The sequence below is a fragment of the Hemiscyllium ocellatum genome, chromosome 19, assembly GCF_020745735.1.
Source record: "Hemiscyllium ocellatum isolate sHemOce1 chromosome 19, sHemOce1.pat.X.cur, whole genome shotgun sequence".
In the NCBI taxonomy this organism is placed as follows: domain Eukaryota; kingdom Metazoa; phylum Chordata; class Chondrichthyes; order Orectolobiformes; family Hemiscylliidae; genus Hemiscyllium; species Hemiscyllium ocellatum.
In genome coordinates this window covers 79,181,750-79,201,112 of record NC_083419.1, presented here as the reverse complement: position 1 = coordinate 79,201,112, position 19,363 = coordinate 79,181,750, and the positions used below count along the sequence as shown (strand labels likewise).

The 19,363-nt window shown below is 51.4% G+C and overlaps 1 protein-coding gene across 1 annotated transcript in view; it reads left to right on the top strand.

Annotated features, from left to right (window-relative positions):
* Positions 1-13,848: 13,848 nt before the first annotated feature.
* Positions 13,849-19,363, top strand: part of LOC132824823 (uncharacterized) — a gene marked incomplete at its 5' end in the record, with an annotated part of 45,182 nt that continues 39,667 nt past the window's right edge. The window contains 3 exons of the mRNA XM_060839563.1: positions 13,849-13,899; positions 14,625-14,650; positions 14,799-14,840. Coding sequence (XP_060695546.1) covers positions 13,849-13,899; positions 14,625-14,650; positions 14,799-14,840 — 119 coding nt within the window. The remainder of the gene's footprint in view (positions 13,900-14,624; positions 14,651-14,798; positions 14,841-19,363) is intronic.

The window sequence follows — 19,363 nt, the reverse complement described above, 5'->3', positions numbered from 1 at the left end:
GCAACCCACCCATACCCCTACATATACCCCTTACCTAACACTACGGGCAATTTAACATGGCCAATTCACCTGACCCGCACAGGGTTTCCTCCGGGAGGAAACCCACGCAGACACGGGGAGAATGTGCAAACTCCACACAGTCAGTCGCCTGAGGCGGGAATTGAACCCAGGTCCCTGGCGCTGTGAGGCAGCAGTGCTAACCACTGTGCCACCGTGCCACCCTTTGTCAGATATCCGAAATTAATCTAGTCCCATTTGCCAGCACTTGGCCCAAATCCCTCTGAGCCCTTCCTATTCATATCCCCAACCAGATGACTTTTAAAATACTGCAACTGTACCAGCCTGAGCCACTTCCTCTGGCAGCTCATTCCATAAATGCACCACCCTCTGCGTAAAAAGAATACCCCTTTAGGCCGCTAAAATCACCCCCATCCACACCCTTAACTTATTAACCTCCAGGTCTGGACTCCCCCATCCCAAGGAAAAGACCTTGTCAAATTACCTTCTCCCCGCCCCTCTTCATTTTATAAAAGTCTTTCAGGTCACCCACCCATTTATCTGTCCCTCCTCACCTTTAGTTTGCAGAATCTGCTCCCTCCCTGGATTCACTCCAGTTGCTACAAGTGAACAGATTCCCCCTCCCTCCCTTATTCAAAAGGGCCACACTGCAGCACACCAGAACTACAAAAAGAGGAAGAAGAACACCTATACAAGGTATTCACCAAAAACGGATACTCGCGCACTTTCATCAGCAGATGCCTAAAGGAAAGACAACGAAACGAGGACATGCCACAATCCAAAGGACTGGCCTCACTCCCATACATCAGGAGCATTTCTGAACTGACAGCCAGGCTGCTGCGACCACTAGGACTCATAACAGCACATAAATCAACAGCCACTCTCAGACAACAACTCAGCAGGACAAAAGACCCGATACCCATCATGAGCAAAACCAACGTAGTGAACAAAATCCCATGCAAGGACTGCACAAAACACTACATAGGACAAACAGGAAGACAGCTAACAACCCGCATCCACGAACACCAACCAGCCACGAAACGACACGACCAGCTATCCCTAGTAGCCATACACTCAGATGACAAACAACATGAATTCGATTGGGACAACACCACTATTATAGGGCAGGCCAAACAGAGGACAGCCAGGGAATTCCTAGGGGCATGCCACTCATCCACAAATTCTATCAACAGACACATCAACCTAGACCCTATATAGCGGCCACTGCAGCGGACAGCAACTGACAACTGGAAGCGGCAGAGTCAAACCACTATAAATGCCGGAGGAATCAGCACAGAAGTGCTTCACAGGAGGCTCCCAAGCACTGAAGATGTCACCCAGAAAGGGGACGAAACGTTTGCAACAAAAACTCTCAGCTCGGCGAACGTAACCACAACAACGAGCACCCGAGCTACAAATCTTCTCACAAACTTTGAACTGGAGAGTTTACTCTGATTCCCATTAAGTTTAGTTCAGCTCCTTGATGTCAACAGAAGGCAACCACTGCTTTGATATCAGAGCCAGTCTTTTTTACCTGAACCCTTGCGTCAACCTTTTTTGTTCATATCAATAAGTCATGATATAGGAGCAGCATGTGTATTCTGCCAACAGGTGGTATTGAATGTCGGGATTTCTGTTCTCAAGAGTGTTCGGCGAGGTAGATGACTGAAATTATTTGAAGAGGAGGTCGATGGATATTGACCTGTCAGAGAGTTGAGGGCTATGAAGAATTGGGTATGAAAGAGGATTTGAGACCAAGAGCAGATCAGTCATGATCTTAGTGAAGGGCAAGGCAGGCTTGGGGAGTGAATGACCTGCCCCTGATTCTGATGTTCTCACATTCTGTTCTTGGAAAGTTAATGGGTGTTATTTTCATAAATGTTCTGTTATTGAATATTGCAGTCAGGGAGACCAGAGGATTTTGTGAGCCATCTTTGGGTGAGGTATGGGGGCTGTATTCACAGTGATACTGGGTCTACAATATGACCAACAAATGAAGCACAAGTTGCAGATAGGGGAAGTTCTGTGAAGAATAATGAGGGGCCTCTTTCATACCCGTGCCTGGATTTTCCAATTACATTTTCCAAATCACTTCAAAGCGTGTGTAACAGTTTTGAAAGGCTGAATGGCCTCCTCTGTTTCTGTGCACCAGGTTATAGGAGTAGGTGGCCTTCAACTGTTCCTGTCTAACAGGTTTGAGCGGCTGAATGGAACACAGAAACATGCAACTGAAGAGCAGGAGTGGGTCATGAGATACTTAGAGCCTATTCCACCAGGCACTAAGATTGTGGCTGATCAGATTGGGGTCTCAGCTCCACTTTATTGTCTGCATTCCATTTTGCATGGCTCACTTCTCTGTCAGATATTTCACTAATGCAGCTTTCAATCAATGTGAACATAGAGGCACAATAAACTTTCCGTGAAGAGAATTCCCACTTGAAAGGTCATTTCAGAATTATTGTCATCCTTCTTATAGAATCAGAGAGTCTTCCAGAACGTAAACAAACCAGTTAGTCCAATCTGCTCATTCTGATCAGATATCAATCTAATCCAGTCCCATTTGCCAGTATTTGGCCAATATCTCTCCTCTTTCAGATACTTTTTAAATGTGCGATTGTAACCACCTTCAGAACTTCCTCTGACAGAACTTCCTGTACACCCATCACTCTCTGTATGAAACATTTATCTTCAGTTCCCTTCTAAATCATTCGCCATCCCGTCTTCAGCCTCTGCCCTCTTGTTCTGGACTCCGCTATCCTAAAGAACAGAAAATGGCTGTTCAGAATATCCATGCCACTGCTGGTTTTATAAATCTCTATAATGTGACCCCTCAACCTCTGACACTCCGGGGGAAACACGTCAACCTAATCAACCTCTCCCTGAAGCTCAAACCTCCAGTCCTGGAACATTTGTGTAAGTCATTTCTGCAGAAAACCGAGTTGTACGCCGTATTCTTAAAGTAGCCTCACCAACATCCTGTACAGATGAAACATGCCACCACAACTCCTACACTCAGTGCTCTGACTGATTAAGGCAAATGTGCCAAATGTGTTCTGCACCACACTGTCTGCATTCAACTCCACTTTCAAGGAACAATATTCCTGCAGCTCTATGTCCCTTTTTTTCACAACACCCTCCAGGACCTTACCATTAAGTGTATAATTTCTGCCCTGGTTTGCGTTCACAAAATGCAAAACATAGTATTTATCTAAACTAAACTTAATCTGTCACTCCTTGCCCCTTTGTCCCATCTATTTGTCGTCTCATTGCACTCTGAGTTAATCTACTACATCATCTTTCTGATGTCATCTGTAAACTTACTTACCATGGCCCCAGTATTCACATCTAAATCCTTTACATAAATGATGAAATGCAGTGAACTCAGTACTGATTCTTACAGCACACTGCTGCTCACAAGACTCCAGTCTGAAAAATATCTGCCTTCCTTCAAGCCAATTGTGACTAGCTTCTTCTGTATCCCATGTGACTGAAACTTACTAATCTGTCTACCAATCAGAACAGAATCACAACAATCTGTCTACCAATCAGAATGAAATACTAGCTAAGAAGAGAGGTTGAGTAGGTTAGGCTTATTTTCACTAGATAAAAGGAGATTCAGGGGGGACTTGATTGAGGTTTGCAAAATCATGAAGGGTATAGACAGGGTGGATAGAGAAGAGCTTTTTCCATGTTGAAGGTTTCAATAATGGAATGTCGTGCTTTCAAAGTGAGAGGTGAAATGTTTAAGGTGGATACACGCGGTAAGTACTTCACACAGAGGTTGGTGGGCGTTTGGAACGTGTTGCCAGCAGAGGTCGTAGAGGCAGGCACGGCAGATTCATTTAAGATGCGTCTGGATAGATGCATGAGTAGGTGGGGAGCAGAGGGATACAGATGCTGAGGAATTGGGCGACAGATTTAGACAGTACATTTGGATCGGCTCAGGCTTGGAGGGTGAAGGGCCTGTTCCTGGGCTGTAAATTTTCTTTGCTCTTTGTTCTTTAAATGAACACCTTGCTGAAGTCCACGTAGACAATGTCAACCAAACTGCCTTCATCAATCTTCTTTGACGCCTCTTCAAAAAACTCAACCATATTAATGAGACATGATTTCTCATGCAGAAAGCCACGTTGTATACTCCGATCAGCCCTTGCCTTCCCAAATGTATGTGAATGCTATCCCGCAGAATCCCCTCGAACAACTTACCCACCACTGACATCAGGCTCAGCGGTCTATAGTTCCCCCGCTTTTTGGGTCACTGTTTCCTTTTCTAGTCCCACTCCTCCACTGCTCACAACAAATGTTAAATGTAACCAGGTTGTTGAGATGACCGATCATATCGGTCTCAGACTGGGTCAGGGTCAGTTTTAGGATCAAGTCAGAGTAATTTGTTTAATCTGCTAAAATAGCACATTTATGATCCAGAGCAATGTTACTCAAACTATGATGGAAAGATGAATGGCAAACTGTTTAGGTATTGCAATTATATAATCAATATTTCCCATTCTAAAATTGCTGACACATATAAACACAGACAATCTCTGCAAGTTTAACTTGAAAGAACTTGGTTCAAATATTATTGGAACTCATGACAAAGGAAAAATTGTGAGATTGTCCAAAACATTATTTTGCTTCTGAAAATATGGCTCGCAATGGGATTTCATCCTGGGAGGGTTTGGATTTGGCTGAATTCCCTTTGCTTTAGGCTGTTAGTAGATTCCAGTGAATTATGGTTAGGGATCTTCCAAAGGGTAACACGGTGGTTAGCACTGCTGCCTCAAAGCACCAGAGACTTTGGGTCGATTTCAGCCTTGGGTGACTCTCTGTATCGAGTTTGATCATTCTCCACTTTCCTGTGTGAGCTTCTAATGGGTGATCCAGTTTCATACCACAAACAGTGTAGGTTCGGTGGATTGATCACGCTAAATTTGTCTGTTGTGTTCAGGGATTTCTAGGTTATGTGCAATAGTCAGGGGTAAATATAGGGAAATGGGTTGGGAAGGTTGGTATGGACTTGTTGGGTCGAAGGATCTGTTTCAACACTGCAGGGATTCCATAAAAATAAGAAAGGTAACGATGACTGCAGAGGTTTTATTTTTTTAGCTTGCACGCATTGCTATGATGAGGGACAATGAAGGAGAGAGCGTGTAATAGGCCATTCCTTCTTGGGCAGATTACATTTTCTCCTTTTCTGAGTTAAATCACACAGTAATGTCATCCTCTCCCAAAGTGGACCATATGAGGTCTCCTTGTACATTGTCTAAACTATGTCTCCATCACATTCCCTGTTCCATGTAGGTACATCACTGCTGCTGTTATACACAGGTCTTTACCCTTCGCAGAAAATTGGCTCAGTCAATTTGAAGATATGTTTATATGTCCCTGCGTCATTAAAAAATTAAATGTTTTATTTATTCAGAAACCTGTGTTAAACTGAATGCATTTTTTAAAGAAATACAGAAATTGCTGGAAAAGCTCGCCAGGTCTCTCAGTACCCAGATGCTGTAGTTGTACCAGCCTCCACCACTTCCTCTGGCAGCTCATTCCATACCCACACCACCCTCTGTGTGAAATGGTGCCCTTTAGGCCTCCTCAAAACCTTGCCCCTCTCACTGTCCACCAATGCCCTCTAGTTTTAGACGCCCCTAACCTGGGGAACAACCCTTGACTTATCACCCTATCCATGGCCATTTTGATTTTATAAACCTTTACTGCTGCGAAATGTGACCCCAATCAATGGCTGTATTTTCAGTCATCCCGGGCCTAAATTCTGAAATGCAATACTAACACCTCTTCCTTCTCTATCAAGTCATAATTCTAAATCCATTTTAATCAGTTTGTTCAGATGTATCCTGAGACACTTTTGTGGGCTTTATGCCTGGACCTTTGTGCCCGGAGGTAGGGATACTAGCATCACTCAGCAATACCCATGAAGCTGTAACATTATCCTCCTGTGTGTTTGTTCATCAGCATGTTTTGACATGCTGCGACATAGCTCTGCAACAGGCAGGACTTGAATCCAGGCCTTCTGGTCCAGAGCTAAGAACACTACCACACAAGTTCAGGAATTGGAATCAAATCCAGACCTCTGGCTCAGAGACAGGGACGCTACCCACCACACTACCATACCCAGATTTTGGGTCATATTATAGTGCCCACTTTCAGCTTGATGTGGATTTATTATAATCAGGTTGCCGTTATTGAACTACAAACAAAACTTTGTATTATTAAACAAATGCAATATATTTGTCTCAACTGTATGACATTGAGTGTGGGTGCTGCGCCATCGAAATTAACTAAAAACGTCTTTAATTGTTATGATCTGTAGTCTGCAATATTATGGAAAGAAACCCTGCAGACACACTCTGCCCAATGAAGGGTCTCGAATGGATATTACTGAACACCAGAGACGAAGGAAGACCTTAATTTCTGGTGCCAAAACACCAATCACTCTTACCCAACACTCACGTGCGACTCCCCTTTTCCTAAAACCATGAAATGATACCACGCCGCTGATTACTGTCCAGCCTCTCCTCCCCACTGACTGTATGTGCAATCTGTCCCTCCTTCCCCTGACTACACGAGGCAACCCAAGCTCAGGGTGTTTGTGAAAATCAAGACCGGAGTGTGTAGGCATCCTGGAGACGGATGGCATTTTAAAATTGAAGGGGGAGGGTGAGGAGACAGTAATATCACTCACTGGGCTGAGGGGTGGCTGATGGAGTTTAGTTTTGATTAATGCGAGGTATTGGGTTTGGTAAATCAAACAACAGCAGGACCGATACAATTAAAAGTAGAGCATTTGCTGTAGTACAGAAACCTAGGCCGTCAGGTTTAATTGTTTAAAATTTGCATCTCATATAGATAGTGCGGTTAAGAAGGTGTTTAACACACATGTCTTCATAGGACAGACCTTTGTGTATCGGAATTGGGACATCATGTTGTGGTTGTACAGGACATTTGTGAGACTTCTTCTGGAATACTGTGTCCAGTCTGGTCACCCTGCCAGCTCATTCCATAGTCACACCACCCTCTGGGTGAAAAAGATGTCCCTTGGGTCACTTTTAAATGTTTCCCCTCTCACCTTATGCCTATGCCCTCCAGTTTTGGACTCCCCATACCCTTAGAAAATACCTTGACTATTCACTTTGATATTACTGATGTTGATAGTATTAAGCTGGAGAGGATTGAGAAGAAATTAACCTGGATGTTGCTGGGAAAGGAGGGAGTGAGCTATAAGGAGAGGCTGGAAAGGCTGGGACTTTTTTCACTGAACAATATGCGATTCAGCAGTAACTTTACAGTGATTGATAAAATAATGAGAGTTACAGAGAAGCTGAACAGCTGATGTCTTTTCTCTAGAGTTGAGGATTCAAAACTGAGGGATTTTTAAGGAGGAAGGAAAAAAGATTTACGAAAGTCATGAGAGGTAATTATGTTAGACAGAGCTGCCAGTGGGTTTAAAGTGAGAGTTGCCCTTCACTGAACATTGCTCCTTACTCGGCCGGTGGAACGTGGATGTTTCAGAATCTCCACACAAGGTGTCCCGGTCCTCTCCGGTTCGTACCAGGGTCCTCCCCACTTGGCGGGGTGGGGATGGGGGTCGGGGGGCGGTGTGCTGAGGGAACAGATATCGGCCAGTCCACCACCCGGCTTGACCCTTTCTGTTCTATTCCAGGTTGTTTCTCCTGGAATGGTAGAAAGGGAGGGAGAGAGGGCGGGTTGGAGTGGGTGGTCCTGCTGTTAGTGCTGGTGTAGGTGGGGGACGGGGTCATGGTGAGGTGTCCAGAGGGAGTCAGTCCACTGTGTTGGATCCATGCAGTGTTATTAATGTGGGTGTGGGGGGGGTGTAAAGTGGAGGGAGAGAGAGAGAGTAAGAGAGACAGAAAGAGACAGAGAGTCACACAGAGAGAAAAAGAGAGAGAGAGAGAGAGAGAGAGAAGGTGCTCATGCGGCAGTGAGAGTAGTGGACCATGAGTCTTGTTCGGCCGTAGGTGCAATAACAGATATACAGTGAGTGTGAGGGAGCAGAGAGAATACAGTGACCCTTATCCTGACAGAGCGGAGAGGGTTATTGGTGCTTGTCCTGTATTTCTGGGTATTTCCTCACTCACTGAGCTGGGTTGCGAGCTCAGATCATGCTCGGTGGTTCTGGTAGTGTGGCCCACTCTGGGAAGAGAATGGTCCTCCTCTGTACTAGCCCATCCACCAGGACCTCCGTGCCCCTGTCGACAAACCGTGGTGTAATTGCCTCTTATCTGCCATGCTCAGGGTAAACTGTGCAGGGCAGCTCCTAGCAGAGAAAGCTCAACCGTGTGCTCAGTGGCCTATTAAAGATGGCGCCAGTGTCATGGATCATGGAATATCCAGGGGCATCCGGGCGATGGTAAGTACCTCCAGCCATATTGGGTGGGAGAATCTGGTTGGCATTGAATGAAAGGGACACCATGGGGTAGGGTGGGTAGTTAATGAGGTGGGTTCGATAAGATAGCATCAGGAAACTAGCTCGGCCTCGTGTAGAAGATCCCTCTGTCAGAGTCAATGGAAATGGCACTAAGATAAATTATTGTTAGAATTAGATCAATGAGTCAAAGACTCTGCTGACCATACACCCAGATACAAAGCTGCACAACAAATGCTCATCCAAAACTCTGCATCATCTCTGCTCCCACCAATATCATGTTCACCTACCATTCCTGGAAACACTTATGTTACAGGATGCTGTTAAAATGTTTTCATTTCTGCATTCTGAATCCTGGGAACTCATCCTTCCATAACACTGTCTCTCAATCTCCCACTCTCTGTCTCTTTCCCATACCCCTCTCATTTGTTATTGTTTTCACTGATTCCCCCTCCATCTCTTTATCTCTCTGGCTGTGATGTTCACACTCACAGCACGCCCTTGTCAGGGCACAATGGAGAGATGGAGCTGCAAATGGATGTGAGATGTCCATCATGTCTCTTCCAGCATGGGCTGCAAGGTTCCCCACACTGGGAAGGGATCGAACACAGTGTTAGAGATCAATGCACTGGGGTGGTGTACACAGTCCTACATGCTGGGAGGGTAACTGCTCCTGGGTTACAGATCAATGCACTCGGGTGGGGTACACAATCCTACATGCTGGAAAGTTACATGCTCTTTGGTTACAGATTAATGCACTGGGGTGGGGTACAGAGTCCTACATGCTGGGAGGGTAACTGCTCCTGGTTTATTGATCATCGCACTGGGTTGTGTACACTGCCCTACATGTTGGGAGGGTAACTGCTCCTGGTTTACAGATTGATTCGCGGGTGACCACTGCACAGGTCGCTGCGCTGGTCAGACTATCTGGTTGATGTTTATAGATATTGCCCTGTTGTGGTCTGCACAGCTCCCTGTGCTGGACAGATATCTAATCCGGGTTTATAGATCAATTCCCTGCTGTGGTCTGCACAGCTCCCGGTGCTGGACAGATATCTAATCTGGGTTGACAGATCGATGCACTGTTGGGTTCTGCACTTCTCACCACGCTGGACAGATATGTGGTCTGGGATTATAGATCAATGCCCTAATCTGATCTGTGCAGTGTTCCACTCTAGCCAGATTGCTGGATTGTATTGACCAGTGCAGTGGATGAATCTGCACAGATTACTGGGTTGTACTGAGCAGTATACTGGCCTCGTCTACACCATGTTCCACGGTGAACAGATATCTCCTCTGGGTTGATGCTGTCTGGGCTGGTTCATGAGATGGGTTGAGAATGTAGTATATCTAACCCTTTCAGCTGATCTGGCGATGCTTTTAGTTCCCATTCCTGTGATTGAACCCTCCGTCTCTCACCCTATTAATGTTACAGTGTGCCCAGGTACAGTACATTATGTTGGTGGGGTGGGTAGGGGGGAAAGGTGATGGACAGGTCAAGGGGTTCCCCGGAACGCTCTATTCCAAACATTCTATAACTGACATTTCCCGGAACGTTCTGTCCCTGACATTGATTGTGAACGGCTGGACGTCGGTGAATTGATCAAATGATAAGATCCCGAGGGAAGGAATCCAGTTCCAGGGAGAAGGAGACACTGTTCCGAAGGCCCCTCAGGCAGTTAAAGGGGTGAATACCTTTTCCCTGTATTTACGTTTCACCACGACACAGGATCGACCACAATTTAGACCAAAATACAGGAATTCCCAAACTCCGTTTGTCTTCAGGAAACTGGGAGAGAATCCTTCAGGACAGCAAAGTTTCCACCATCCGCATTAAGGACTGGGAAGGAGTGACCTGTGTCTGCTCTCGAGTGATCAAGTGTGTGGGAATGTTCTAGAAACCATCTGTCCTTATGGATGTGTCTCTGTGTGAGTGGGGAGGGAGGATTTCTTGTGGTTTATGTCACATTTTTGTCAGTAATTCCGACCTTCCCATTTGTTATTCCAGCTCCAATTATTTTAATAAATCCCTGAATACATTTGAAAATCTCACTGGTCTTCGATCAAACGGGTCCCTTTGCCTCCAGGCTGATGGATAATGGGTTTGTTTCCCTTCCTCACAGTTAACGTAGTGACCATCTACGTCCTGCTTTATAAAGATTGTGGATTGTCTCCATGTATCAAATGTTACCTGGGGGCCATGGCAGCGGCGGATCTCCTGGTCATTATCCACGACCTGATCCTGAGACACAGTCCCATTGTTTATGAGGAGCAGTTTTATTTCCTGATGCACTCCGTCCCCGTGTGTAATATCCACGCTGTCCTGCTTTATGCAGCCACTGACTGCTCTGTTTGGTTCACTGTCACTTTCACCTTTGATCGGTTTGTGGCCATTTGTTGCCAGAAGCTGAAAAGTAAATATTGCAGTGAGAAGACGGCGGCCGTGGTTCTGGGAGCAGTGACTGTGCCGAGCTGTTTAAAGAACATTTTCTGGTATTTTATGCTCACGGCTCGGTATTCGCTGTGGAACGACCCCTGGTTTTGTGTGGAAACAGCTGCTGTCCGTTACTCCAGTGTCTGGCACACAATCGAGTTCCTCCACCACATTCTAACCCCGTGTGTCCCATTTCTCCTGATTCTGCTGCTCAATGTTCTCACTGTCAGACACATTTTAGTGACCAGCAGAGCCCGCAGGAGACTCCGCGCTCACACCAATGGGGACGCTCAGTCTGACACAGAAATGAGAAACAGAAAAAAATCTATCATTTTACTGTTTGTGATCTCGGCCAATTTCATCCTGTTATGGTCAATGTTAATGCTGTATTCTACATGGGCCCGGATGTGGTTGATTGGGTATCAGTCTGTGTACCTTCATCTGTTTGTGCGGGAATTGGGCTTCATGCTGCAGCTCCTCAGTTGCTGCACAAACACCGCGATTTATGCCGTGACCCAGACTACGTTCAGGCAGCAGCTGAAGAATGTGCTGAAATATCCCTTCACCCAAATCCATCCATCCATCAAATTCCCTCATTAATCAATCCATCTGGGATTTTCTCATTTCAGTTCAGTGTTTCAGCGATGGAGCAGCCTATAGCTATGGTAACAGACTGAGGGTAGCACTGGTTTGTCCATCCTTATCCCACAGGGTGTTTATAGGGAAACATTTCAATGTTTCTCACAATTCAGGGGCCAGTGCGAAAAGGCACCATCCCACTGACTGTATCCATCACTTCCATTTGTAACCAATAAAAATGTTGATGAAAGCGTGCCGAGCAGCAGAGTGACTGATGTTGTTGTGTGTCTTTGTGTTGGAGAAGCTGAGCTGGAGAGAGACAGACTCAGCCCCGAGTCCTGGTCCTCAGGGAAGGGGAGGGCACCGCGCCACAGATCAGGAGCTGGGTTTAACTTCCTTTGTCCCCACGACTCCATCCTGGCTTCCCCATTACCTCTCCCCTACTCTTTCTTCTCAATGCTCTCTCTCTTCCTCTCTCTCTTTCAGCACACATTCTCTTTCTCAAACCTCTCCTCGTCCCCACCATCTCTCTCTCTCTCTCACACACACACACAAACAAAAACCGGTTTCTCAACCTGCCTCCACTCTTCCCTCTCACCCTCTCTCATGCCATCGCTGTCTCCCTCCCACAATTTCATCTCTCGCCCATTTTCCCCACCTCCCACATCTCACCCCCACCCCACACATGCAGCATCACCCCAAACACCCCCACTCCCTGTATCAGAGGAAGAGGGAAGGACCAGGGAGACAGAGTATGTCAGAGAGAGAGGAGGGAGGGACAGGAGGGAGAGAGATTCTGTCAGAGGGAAAGAGAGGGACGTGGGAAGAGAGACACCGAGGGAGGTCGAGAACGAGAAGGGCAAGAGAGAGAAAGAGAGAGAGGGTGAGGGGGAGAGAGAGAGGGGGGGGGGGACGAGATAATGAGAGAGAGAGGAGAGAAGGCGAGACTAAGAGAGGGGGCAACAGAGAGAGAAAGATACAGAGAAAGAAAGGGGCGACGAGAGAGATAAATGGTGCAAGAGAGACAGGGGAGGCGAGAAAGAAAAAGAAAAAGACAGGGCAGAGAGAGAGAGAAAGAGGGGTTGAGAGAGAGACAGGGGTTGCGAGATGGGGGAAAGAGAAAGCGGGAAGGCTAGAGAGAGATAGAGGATGGAAGAGAGAGAGGGTTGTGAGAGGGAGGTGAGAGAGAGAGAGGAAGAGAGAGAGACTGGATGAGAGAGAGCAAGGGCAAAAGAGAGAGAGAGGGTCAAAAAAGGGGGCGAGAGAGAGAGGGAGCGTTCGAGAGAGATAGAGAGAGGGAGGAGGGGGATGAGAGAGAGAGGGAGTGGGCGAAAGAGAGAGAGAAGAAGGGGGAGAGAGACAGAGGGAAGGTTGAAAGAGTAGAAGGGAGGGGTGAGAGAGTGGGAGGGCGTGAGAGAGAGATAGGGAGGGTTTGAGAGAAATATACGGAGGGGCGCGAGAGAGGGAGAGGGAGGGAGCTTGAGAAAAAGAGGGGGGCGAGCGAGAGATGAAGGTAGGCGAAAGAGAGAGGAAGGGGGGCAAAGAGAGAGAGAGGAGTGTGAGAGAGAGGGGGCCGGGCGAAAGTGAGGTGCAGTGGGGTGAGAGAGAGAGGGAGGGGGCGAGAGAGAGAGGGAGGGGCGAGAGAGAGGGATGGAGGGGGCGAGAGAGGGGGAGGTGGGAGACAAATTGCGGGAGGAAGGGCGAGAGAGAGGGGAGGGGACGAGAGAGAGAGGAAGGGGCGAGAGAGAGGGATGGAGGGGGCGAGAGAGGGGGAGGTGGGAGACAAATTGCGGGAGGAAGGGCGAGAGAGAGGGGAGGGTGCAAAAGAGAGATAAAGGGGAGGCGAGAGAGAGAGGGGGCGAGAGATATAAAGAGAGGGCGAGAGAGAAAGAAGGAGGGATAGAGAAAGAAAGAGAAATGGGGGTGGGAGAGAGTGGGAGGGGATCAAGAGAGAGGGAGGGAGGGGGCGAGAGAGAGTGAGGGAGGGAGGCGTGAGATAGAGAGGGAGGAGCCGAGAATGGGTGGAGCGAGAGAGGAGGTAAGGGGCAAGAGTGAGTGGGAGAAAGGGGGCGAGAGTGAGAGGGAGGGGACAAGAGAGAGAGTGAGGGAGGGGACGAGATAGAGAGAGGGAGGGGGCGAGAGAGAGAGGGTGGTGGCGAGAGAGAGAGGGAGGGACGGGCCGAGAGGGAGATGGAGGTGGTGAGAGAGAGGGGGATAAGAGAGAGAGGGAAGGGGGCTAGGGAGAGTCAGGGAGGGGCGAGAGAGTGAGGGGGCGAGAGTGAGGGGGGCGAGGGAGAGAGTGAGAGAGCGAAGAGAGAGAGGGAGGGGGCGAGAGAGAGAGGGAGGGCGCGAGAGAGAGAGGGAGAGGGAGGGGGCGAGGGAGAGAGAGAGGGGGCGAGAGAGAGAGAGAGAGAGGGAGGGGGCAAGAGAGAGATCAAAGAAGTGTGAGAGACAGAGGGAGCGGGAGAGAGAGAGTGTGGTAGGGAGGCGAGAGAGAGAGGGTGCTATAGAGAGAGGGGAGGCGGCGAGAGAAAGAGGGGCGAGTGACAGAGGGAGGAGGGCGAGAGTGAGAAGGAAGGGAAGAGAGAGAGAGGGAAGGGGCGAAAGAGAGAGAGGGAAGGGGCGAGAGAGAGTGAGGGGGCGAGAGAGAGGCAGGGTGCTGAGAGGGAGAGGGAATGGGCGAGAGGGGTAGGGGCGAGAGAGAGAGAGAGAGAGTGGGTGGCGAGAGAGAGAGAGAGAGGGCGTGGGTGGAGAAAGAGAGAGGAAGGGGTGAGAGAGGGGGAGGGGGAAAAAGAGAGAGTGTGGGAAGGGGGCGAGATAGAGGCGGATGGGGCGAGAGAGAAAGTGAGGAAGTGAGAGGGAGAGTGAGGCGGAGCGAGAGAGAGGCGGGGAGGGGTGGAGTGAGAGAGATGTAGGGGCAAGAGAGAGTCAGGGAGGGGCGAGAGAGTGACGGGGCGAGAGTGAGGCGGGCGAGAGAGAGAGTGAGAGAGCGAGAGAGAGAGGGAGGAGGCGAGTGAGAGAGGGAGGCCACGAGAGAGAGGGAGAGGGAGGGGGCGAGGGAGAGAGAGAGGGGGCGAGAGAGAGAGAGAAGGCGGGGGCGAGAGAGATCGAAAAAGTGTGAGAGATAGAGGGAGCGGGAGAGAGAGAGAGTGTGGTAGGGAGGTGAGAGAGAGAGGGTGCTATAGAGAGAGGGAAGGCCGCGAGAGAAAGAGGGACGAGTGAGAGAGGGAGGAGGGCGAGAGTGAGAGGGAAGGAAGGCGAGAGAGAGAAGGAAGGGAAGAGAGAGAGAGGGAAGGGGGCGAAAGAGAGAGAGGGAGGGGGCGAGAGAGAGTGAGGGGGCGAGAGAGAGGCAGGGTGCTGAGAGAGAGAGGGAAAGGGCGAGAGGGGTAGGGACGAGAGAGAGAGAGAGTGGGTGACGAGAGAGAGAGAGGGCGTTGGTGGAGAAAGAGAGAGGAAGGGGTGAGAGAGGGGGAGGGGGAACAAGAGAGAGTGTGGGAAGGGGGCGAGATGGAGGGGGACGGGGTGAGAGAGAAAGTGAGGGAGTGAGAGGGAGAGTGAGGCGGAGCGAGAGAGAGGCGGGGAGGGGTGGAGTGAGAGAGATGGAGGGGTGAGAGAGAGAGAGAAAGAGGGAGGGGGCGAGAGAGAGAGATGGAGGGGACAAGAGAGAGGGAGGTGGCGAGAGAGAGAGAGAGAGAGGGTGGGGCGAGAGAGAGGGAGGGGGGAGCAAGAGAGTGAGTGGGAGGGGGCGAGAGTGAGGGGGACGGGGCGAGAGAGAAAGGAGGTTTGAGAGGGAGAGTGAGGGAGGGGGCCAGAGAGAGATAGAGGGGGGCGAGAGAGAGAGGGATGGAAAGAGAGAGAGAGAGAGGGAGGGGGCGAGAGAGAGGGAGAGGACGAGAGATAGGGAGGAGGCGAGAGAGAGAGAGGGAGGGGAGATAGAGAGGGAGGGGACGAGGGAGAGCAGGACAGGGCGAGAGAGAAAGGGAGGGGATGAGAGGAAGAGTGAGGGAGGGGGCGAGAGAGATAGGCGAGAGAGATAGAGGGAGGGGCGAGACAGGGAGGTAGGGGTGGGAGAGAGAGACGGAGGGGTGCGAGACGGAAGGATGGAGGGAGAGAGAGAGAGCGACGGGGCGAGAGTGAGAGAGAGGGGGAGGGTCGAGAGGAAGGGAGAGGGCAAGAGTGAGTGGTGAGGGTCGAGTGAGAAAGGGACGGCACGCGAGAGAGAGAGGGAGCGGACAAGAGAGAGAGAGGGGGCGAGAGAGAGACGGAGGAGTCGAGAGAGAGAGGAAAGGTCGAGAGAGAGAGGGAGCGGGTGGCGAGATCGAGAGGGAGAGGACGAGAGAGAGCGAGGGAGGGGGATAAGAAAGAGAGGGCGTGGGGAAAGAAATAGAGAGGGGCGGGAGTGAGGGAGGGGGAACAAGAGAGAGAGTGGGAGGGGTGGCGAAAGGGAGTGTGGTGGGAGAAAGGGGGATGGGGCGAGAGAGAAAGGGAGGGGATGAGTGGGAGAGTGAGGCAGGGGACGAGAGAGAGGGGGAAGGGTCGAGAGAGAGGGAGGGGGCGAGAGAGGGTGGGCGAGAGAGAGAGGGAAGGTTGCGAGAGAGAGAGAGGGAGGGGTCGAGAGAGAGGGCGGGGGCGAGGGAGACAGAGAGGTGGCGAGAGAGAGAGGAAGGGGCGAGAGAGAGAGGGTCGGCCAAGAGAGAGAGGGAGGGGCGAGAGAGAGAGGGAGGGGGCGAGAATGAGATAGGGAGCGGGCGAGAAAGAGACAGGGAGGGGGCGAGAGACAGTGTGGGGCGAGAGAGAGAGGGAGGTGTGAGAGTGAGATGGAATAGCGAGAGAGAGAGGTCAGGGGATGAGAGAGAGAGAGGGAGAAGGGCGAGAGAGAGAGAGGGAGGGGGCGAGAGAGTGGAGTTGGGGACGTGAGAGAGAGGGAGGGAGTGCGAGAGAGAGAGGGAGTGGGTCGAGAGAGAGAGGGAGGGGGTGAGAGAGAGATGGTGGTGGAGAGAGAGGGAGAAAGGGAGGTGGTCGAGAGAGAGAGGGAGGGGGAGAGAGAGAGGGAGACGGCCGAGAGAGACGGAGGGTGCGAGAGAGAGATTGGGAGGGGGCGAGAGAGAGATAGGGTGGGGGCGAGAGAGAGAGGGAGGGGAGAGAGAGAGGGAGAGGGTTAGAGGGAGAGAGAGAGGAAGGGGCAAGAGAGAGTGGAGGAGGTGACAAAAGAGATAGGGGGCTAGAGAGAGGGAGGGGGCAAGAGAGAGTGGTAGGGGGCTGAGAGAGGGAGGGTGGGTGCGAGAGAGAGATGGGGGCGAGAGAGAGAGAGTGAGGGACGAGAGAGAGTGATTGGCAAGAGAGAGAGGGAGTGGTGAGAGAGAGATGGAGGGGACGAGAGAGAGATAGAGGGGCGTGAGAGAGGGAGGTTTGCGAGAGAGGGAGGGTTGAGGGAGAGAGAGAGAGGGAGGGTGCGAGAGAGAGTGGAGGGGGCGAAAGAGAGAGGGGTCTAGAGAGAGATAGGGAGGTGGTGCGAAAGCAATAGGGAGTGGGCGAGAGAGAGTGTGGGGGAGAGAGAGAGAAATGTGCGATAGTGTGATGCAGTGGCGAGAGAGAGAGGGAGGGGCGAGAGAGAGAGGGAGGTGTGCGAGAGAGAGAAAGGGGGGTGAGAGGGGGAGGTCGGGGGACCAGAGACAGAGAGAAGGGGTGAGAGAGAGAGGGAGGGGGCGAAATAGAGTGAGAGGGAGGAGCCGAGAGAGAGGGAGGGAGGGGCGAGAGAGAGAGCTATGAAGTGGGCGAGAGAGAGAGATAGGGAGGGAGCGAGAGAGAGATAGGAAGGGGCGAAAGAGAGAGAGAAAGGGACAAGAGAGAGTGAGGGACGAGAGAGAAATGGAGGGAGGGGTGCGAGAGAGAGAGAGGGATGGAGGGAGAGAGAGGGAGGGAGGGGGTGAGAGAGAGAGAGAAGCGGCGAAAGAGAGAAAGGTGTGAGAGGGAGAGAGGGGGACCGAAAAGAGAGAGGGATGGGGTGTGAGAGAGAGAGTGAGAGAGACGAAAGAAAGTGAGATTGAGGGAGGCGAGAGAGAGAGATAGGGAGGGGGCGAGAGAGAGAGAGATAGAGAGAGGGAGGGACGAGAGAGAGTGAGGGGCGAGAGAGAAAGGGAGGGAGGGGTGCGAGAGAGTGAGGGATGGAGGAAAAGAGAGAGGGGGAGGGGCGAGAGAGAAATGGCGGGATCGAGAGAGAGAGAGAGGAAGGGAGGCGACAGAGAGAGGGAGGCGGCGAAAGAGAGAAATGTGCGAGAGGGAGGGAGAGGGACCAAAGAGAGAGAGGGAGGGGGTGAGAGAGAGAGTGGGAGGGACGAAAGAGAGAGAGAGTGAGGGACGCGAGAGAGAGAGATAGGGAGGGCGCGAGAGAGAGAGAGGGAGGGTAGAGACAGAGTGAGGTGCAAGAGAGAAAGGGAGGGAGGAGTGCGAGAGAGTGAGGGATGGAGGGAGAGAGGGAGGGGGCGACAGAGAGTGAGAGGGAGGGTACGAGAGAGAGATAGGAAGGGGGCCGAGAGAGATATATGGAGGGGGCAAGAGAGAGTTAGGAAGGGGGCGAGACAGACAGTGAGGGGCGAGAGAGAAGGGGAGGGGATGCAAGAGAGTGATGAATGGAGGGAGGGAGAGAGGGAGGGGGCGAGAGAGAGAGAGAGAGAGAGAGGGGGAGGGGACGAGTGAGAGATAGGAAGGAGGCCGAGAGAGATAGATGGAGGGGGCGAGAGAGAGTTAGGAAGGGGGCGAGAGAGAGAGTGAGGGGCACGAGAGAGAGGGAGGGGCGAGAGAGAGGGAGTGGCGAGAGAGAGAGAGGGGGAGGGGCGAGAGAGGGGTGCGAGAGAGAGCATTGTAGGGAGAGAGAGGGAGTGAGCAAAAGAGTAGAGGAGGGGACGAAAGAAAGGGGTGGCGAGAGAGACAAAGGGAGTGAGCGAGAGAGAAAGGGAGGGAGGCGAGAGAGAGAGCGAGAGAGAGGGAGGGAGGTGAGAGAGGGAGGGGGAGGGTGCGATAGAGAGAGAGGGAGGGGTGAGAAAGAGCGCGAGGGAGAGGGGTGCGAGAGAGAGAGGGTGGTGGGAGTAAGTGGGAGGGTGCAAGAGAGTGGAGGAGGGGACGAAAGAAAGAGTGGGACGAGAGAGAGAGGGAGGTTCGAGAGAGAGATAGGGACAGAACGAGAGTGGGAGGGAGGGGCGAGAAAGAGGGGGGCGGGAAAGAGAGAGGGTGCGAGAGAGATTATGGGACGAGAGAGTGAGAGGTGAGAGAGAGAGAGGAGGGAGGGGTGAGAGAGAGATAGGATTGGTGGGAGATAGAGGGAGGGTGTGAGAGAGTGGAGGAGGGGACCAAAGAAATATGGGGCGAGAGAGAGAGAGGGAGGTGACGAGAGAGAGTTAGGGAGTGTACGAGAGAGAGAGGGTGGGGGCGAGAGAGAGAAAGGGAGGGGACGAGAGAGAGGGAGGGGATGAGAGAGAGAGAGAGGGGGCCAGAGAGAGAGGGAGGGTGCAAGAGCGAAAGGGTGGGATCGAGAGAGAGAGGGAGAGGACGAGGGAACGAGGGAGGGTGCGAGAGAGATAGAAAGGGAGGGGGCGAGAGAGAGAGGGATGGAGGGGGACCAAAGAGAGAGAGAGAAAGAGAGGGGTGAGAGACAGAGGGAGGAGAATGAAAGAAAGAGAGGGGGGGCAAGAGAGAGTGAGGGAGGAGGCGAGAGAGAGAGGGATGGTGATAGAGAGAGGGGGTCGAGAGAGAGAGGGAGGGGGCGAGAGAGAGAGAGGGATCGAGAGAGAGTGAGGGGGCGAGATAGAGAGAAGGGGGCGAGAGAGAGAGAAAGGGCGAGAGAGTGTGGGTGGCGAGAGAGAGAGGGAGGGGCGAGAGAGAGAGCGAAGGGGGCGAGAGAGAGAGGGTGGGGGTGAGTGAGAGAGGGGGCGTAA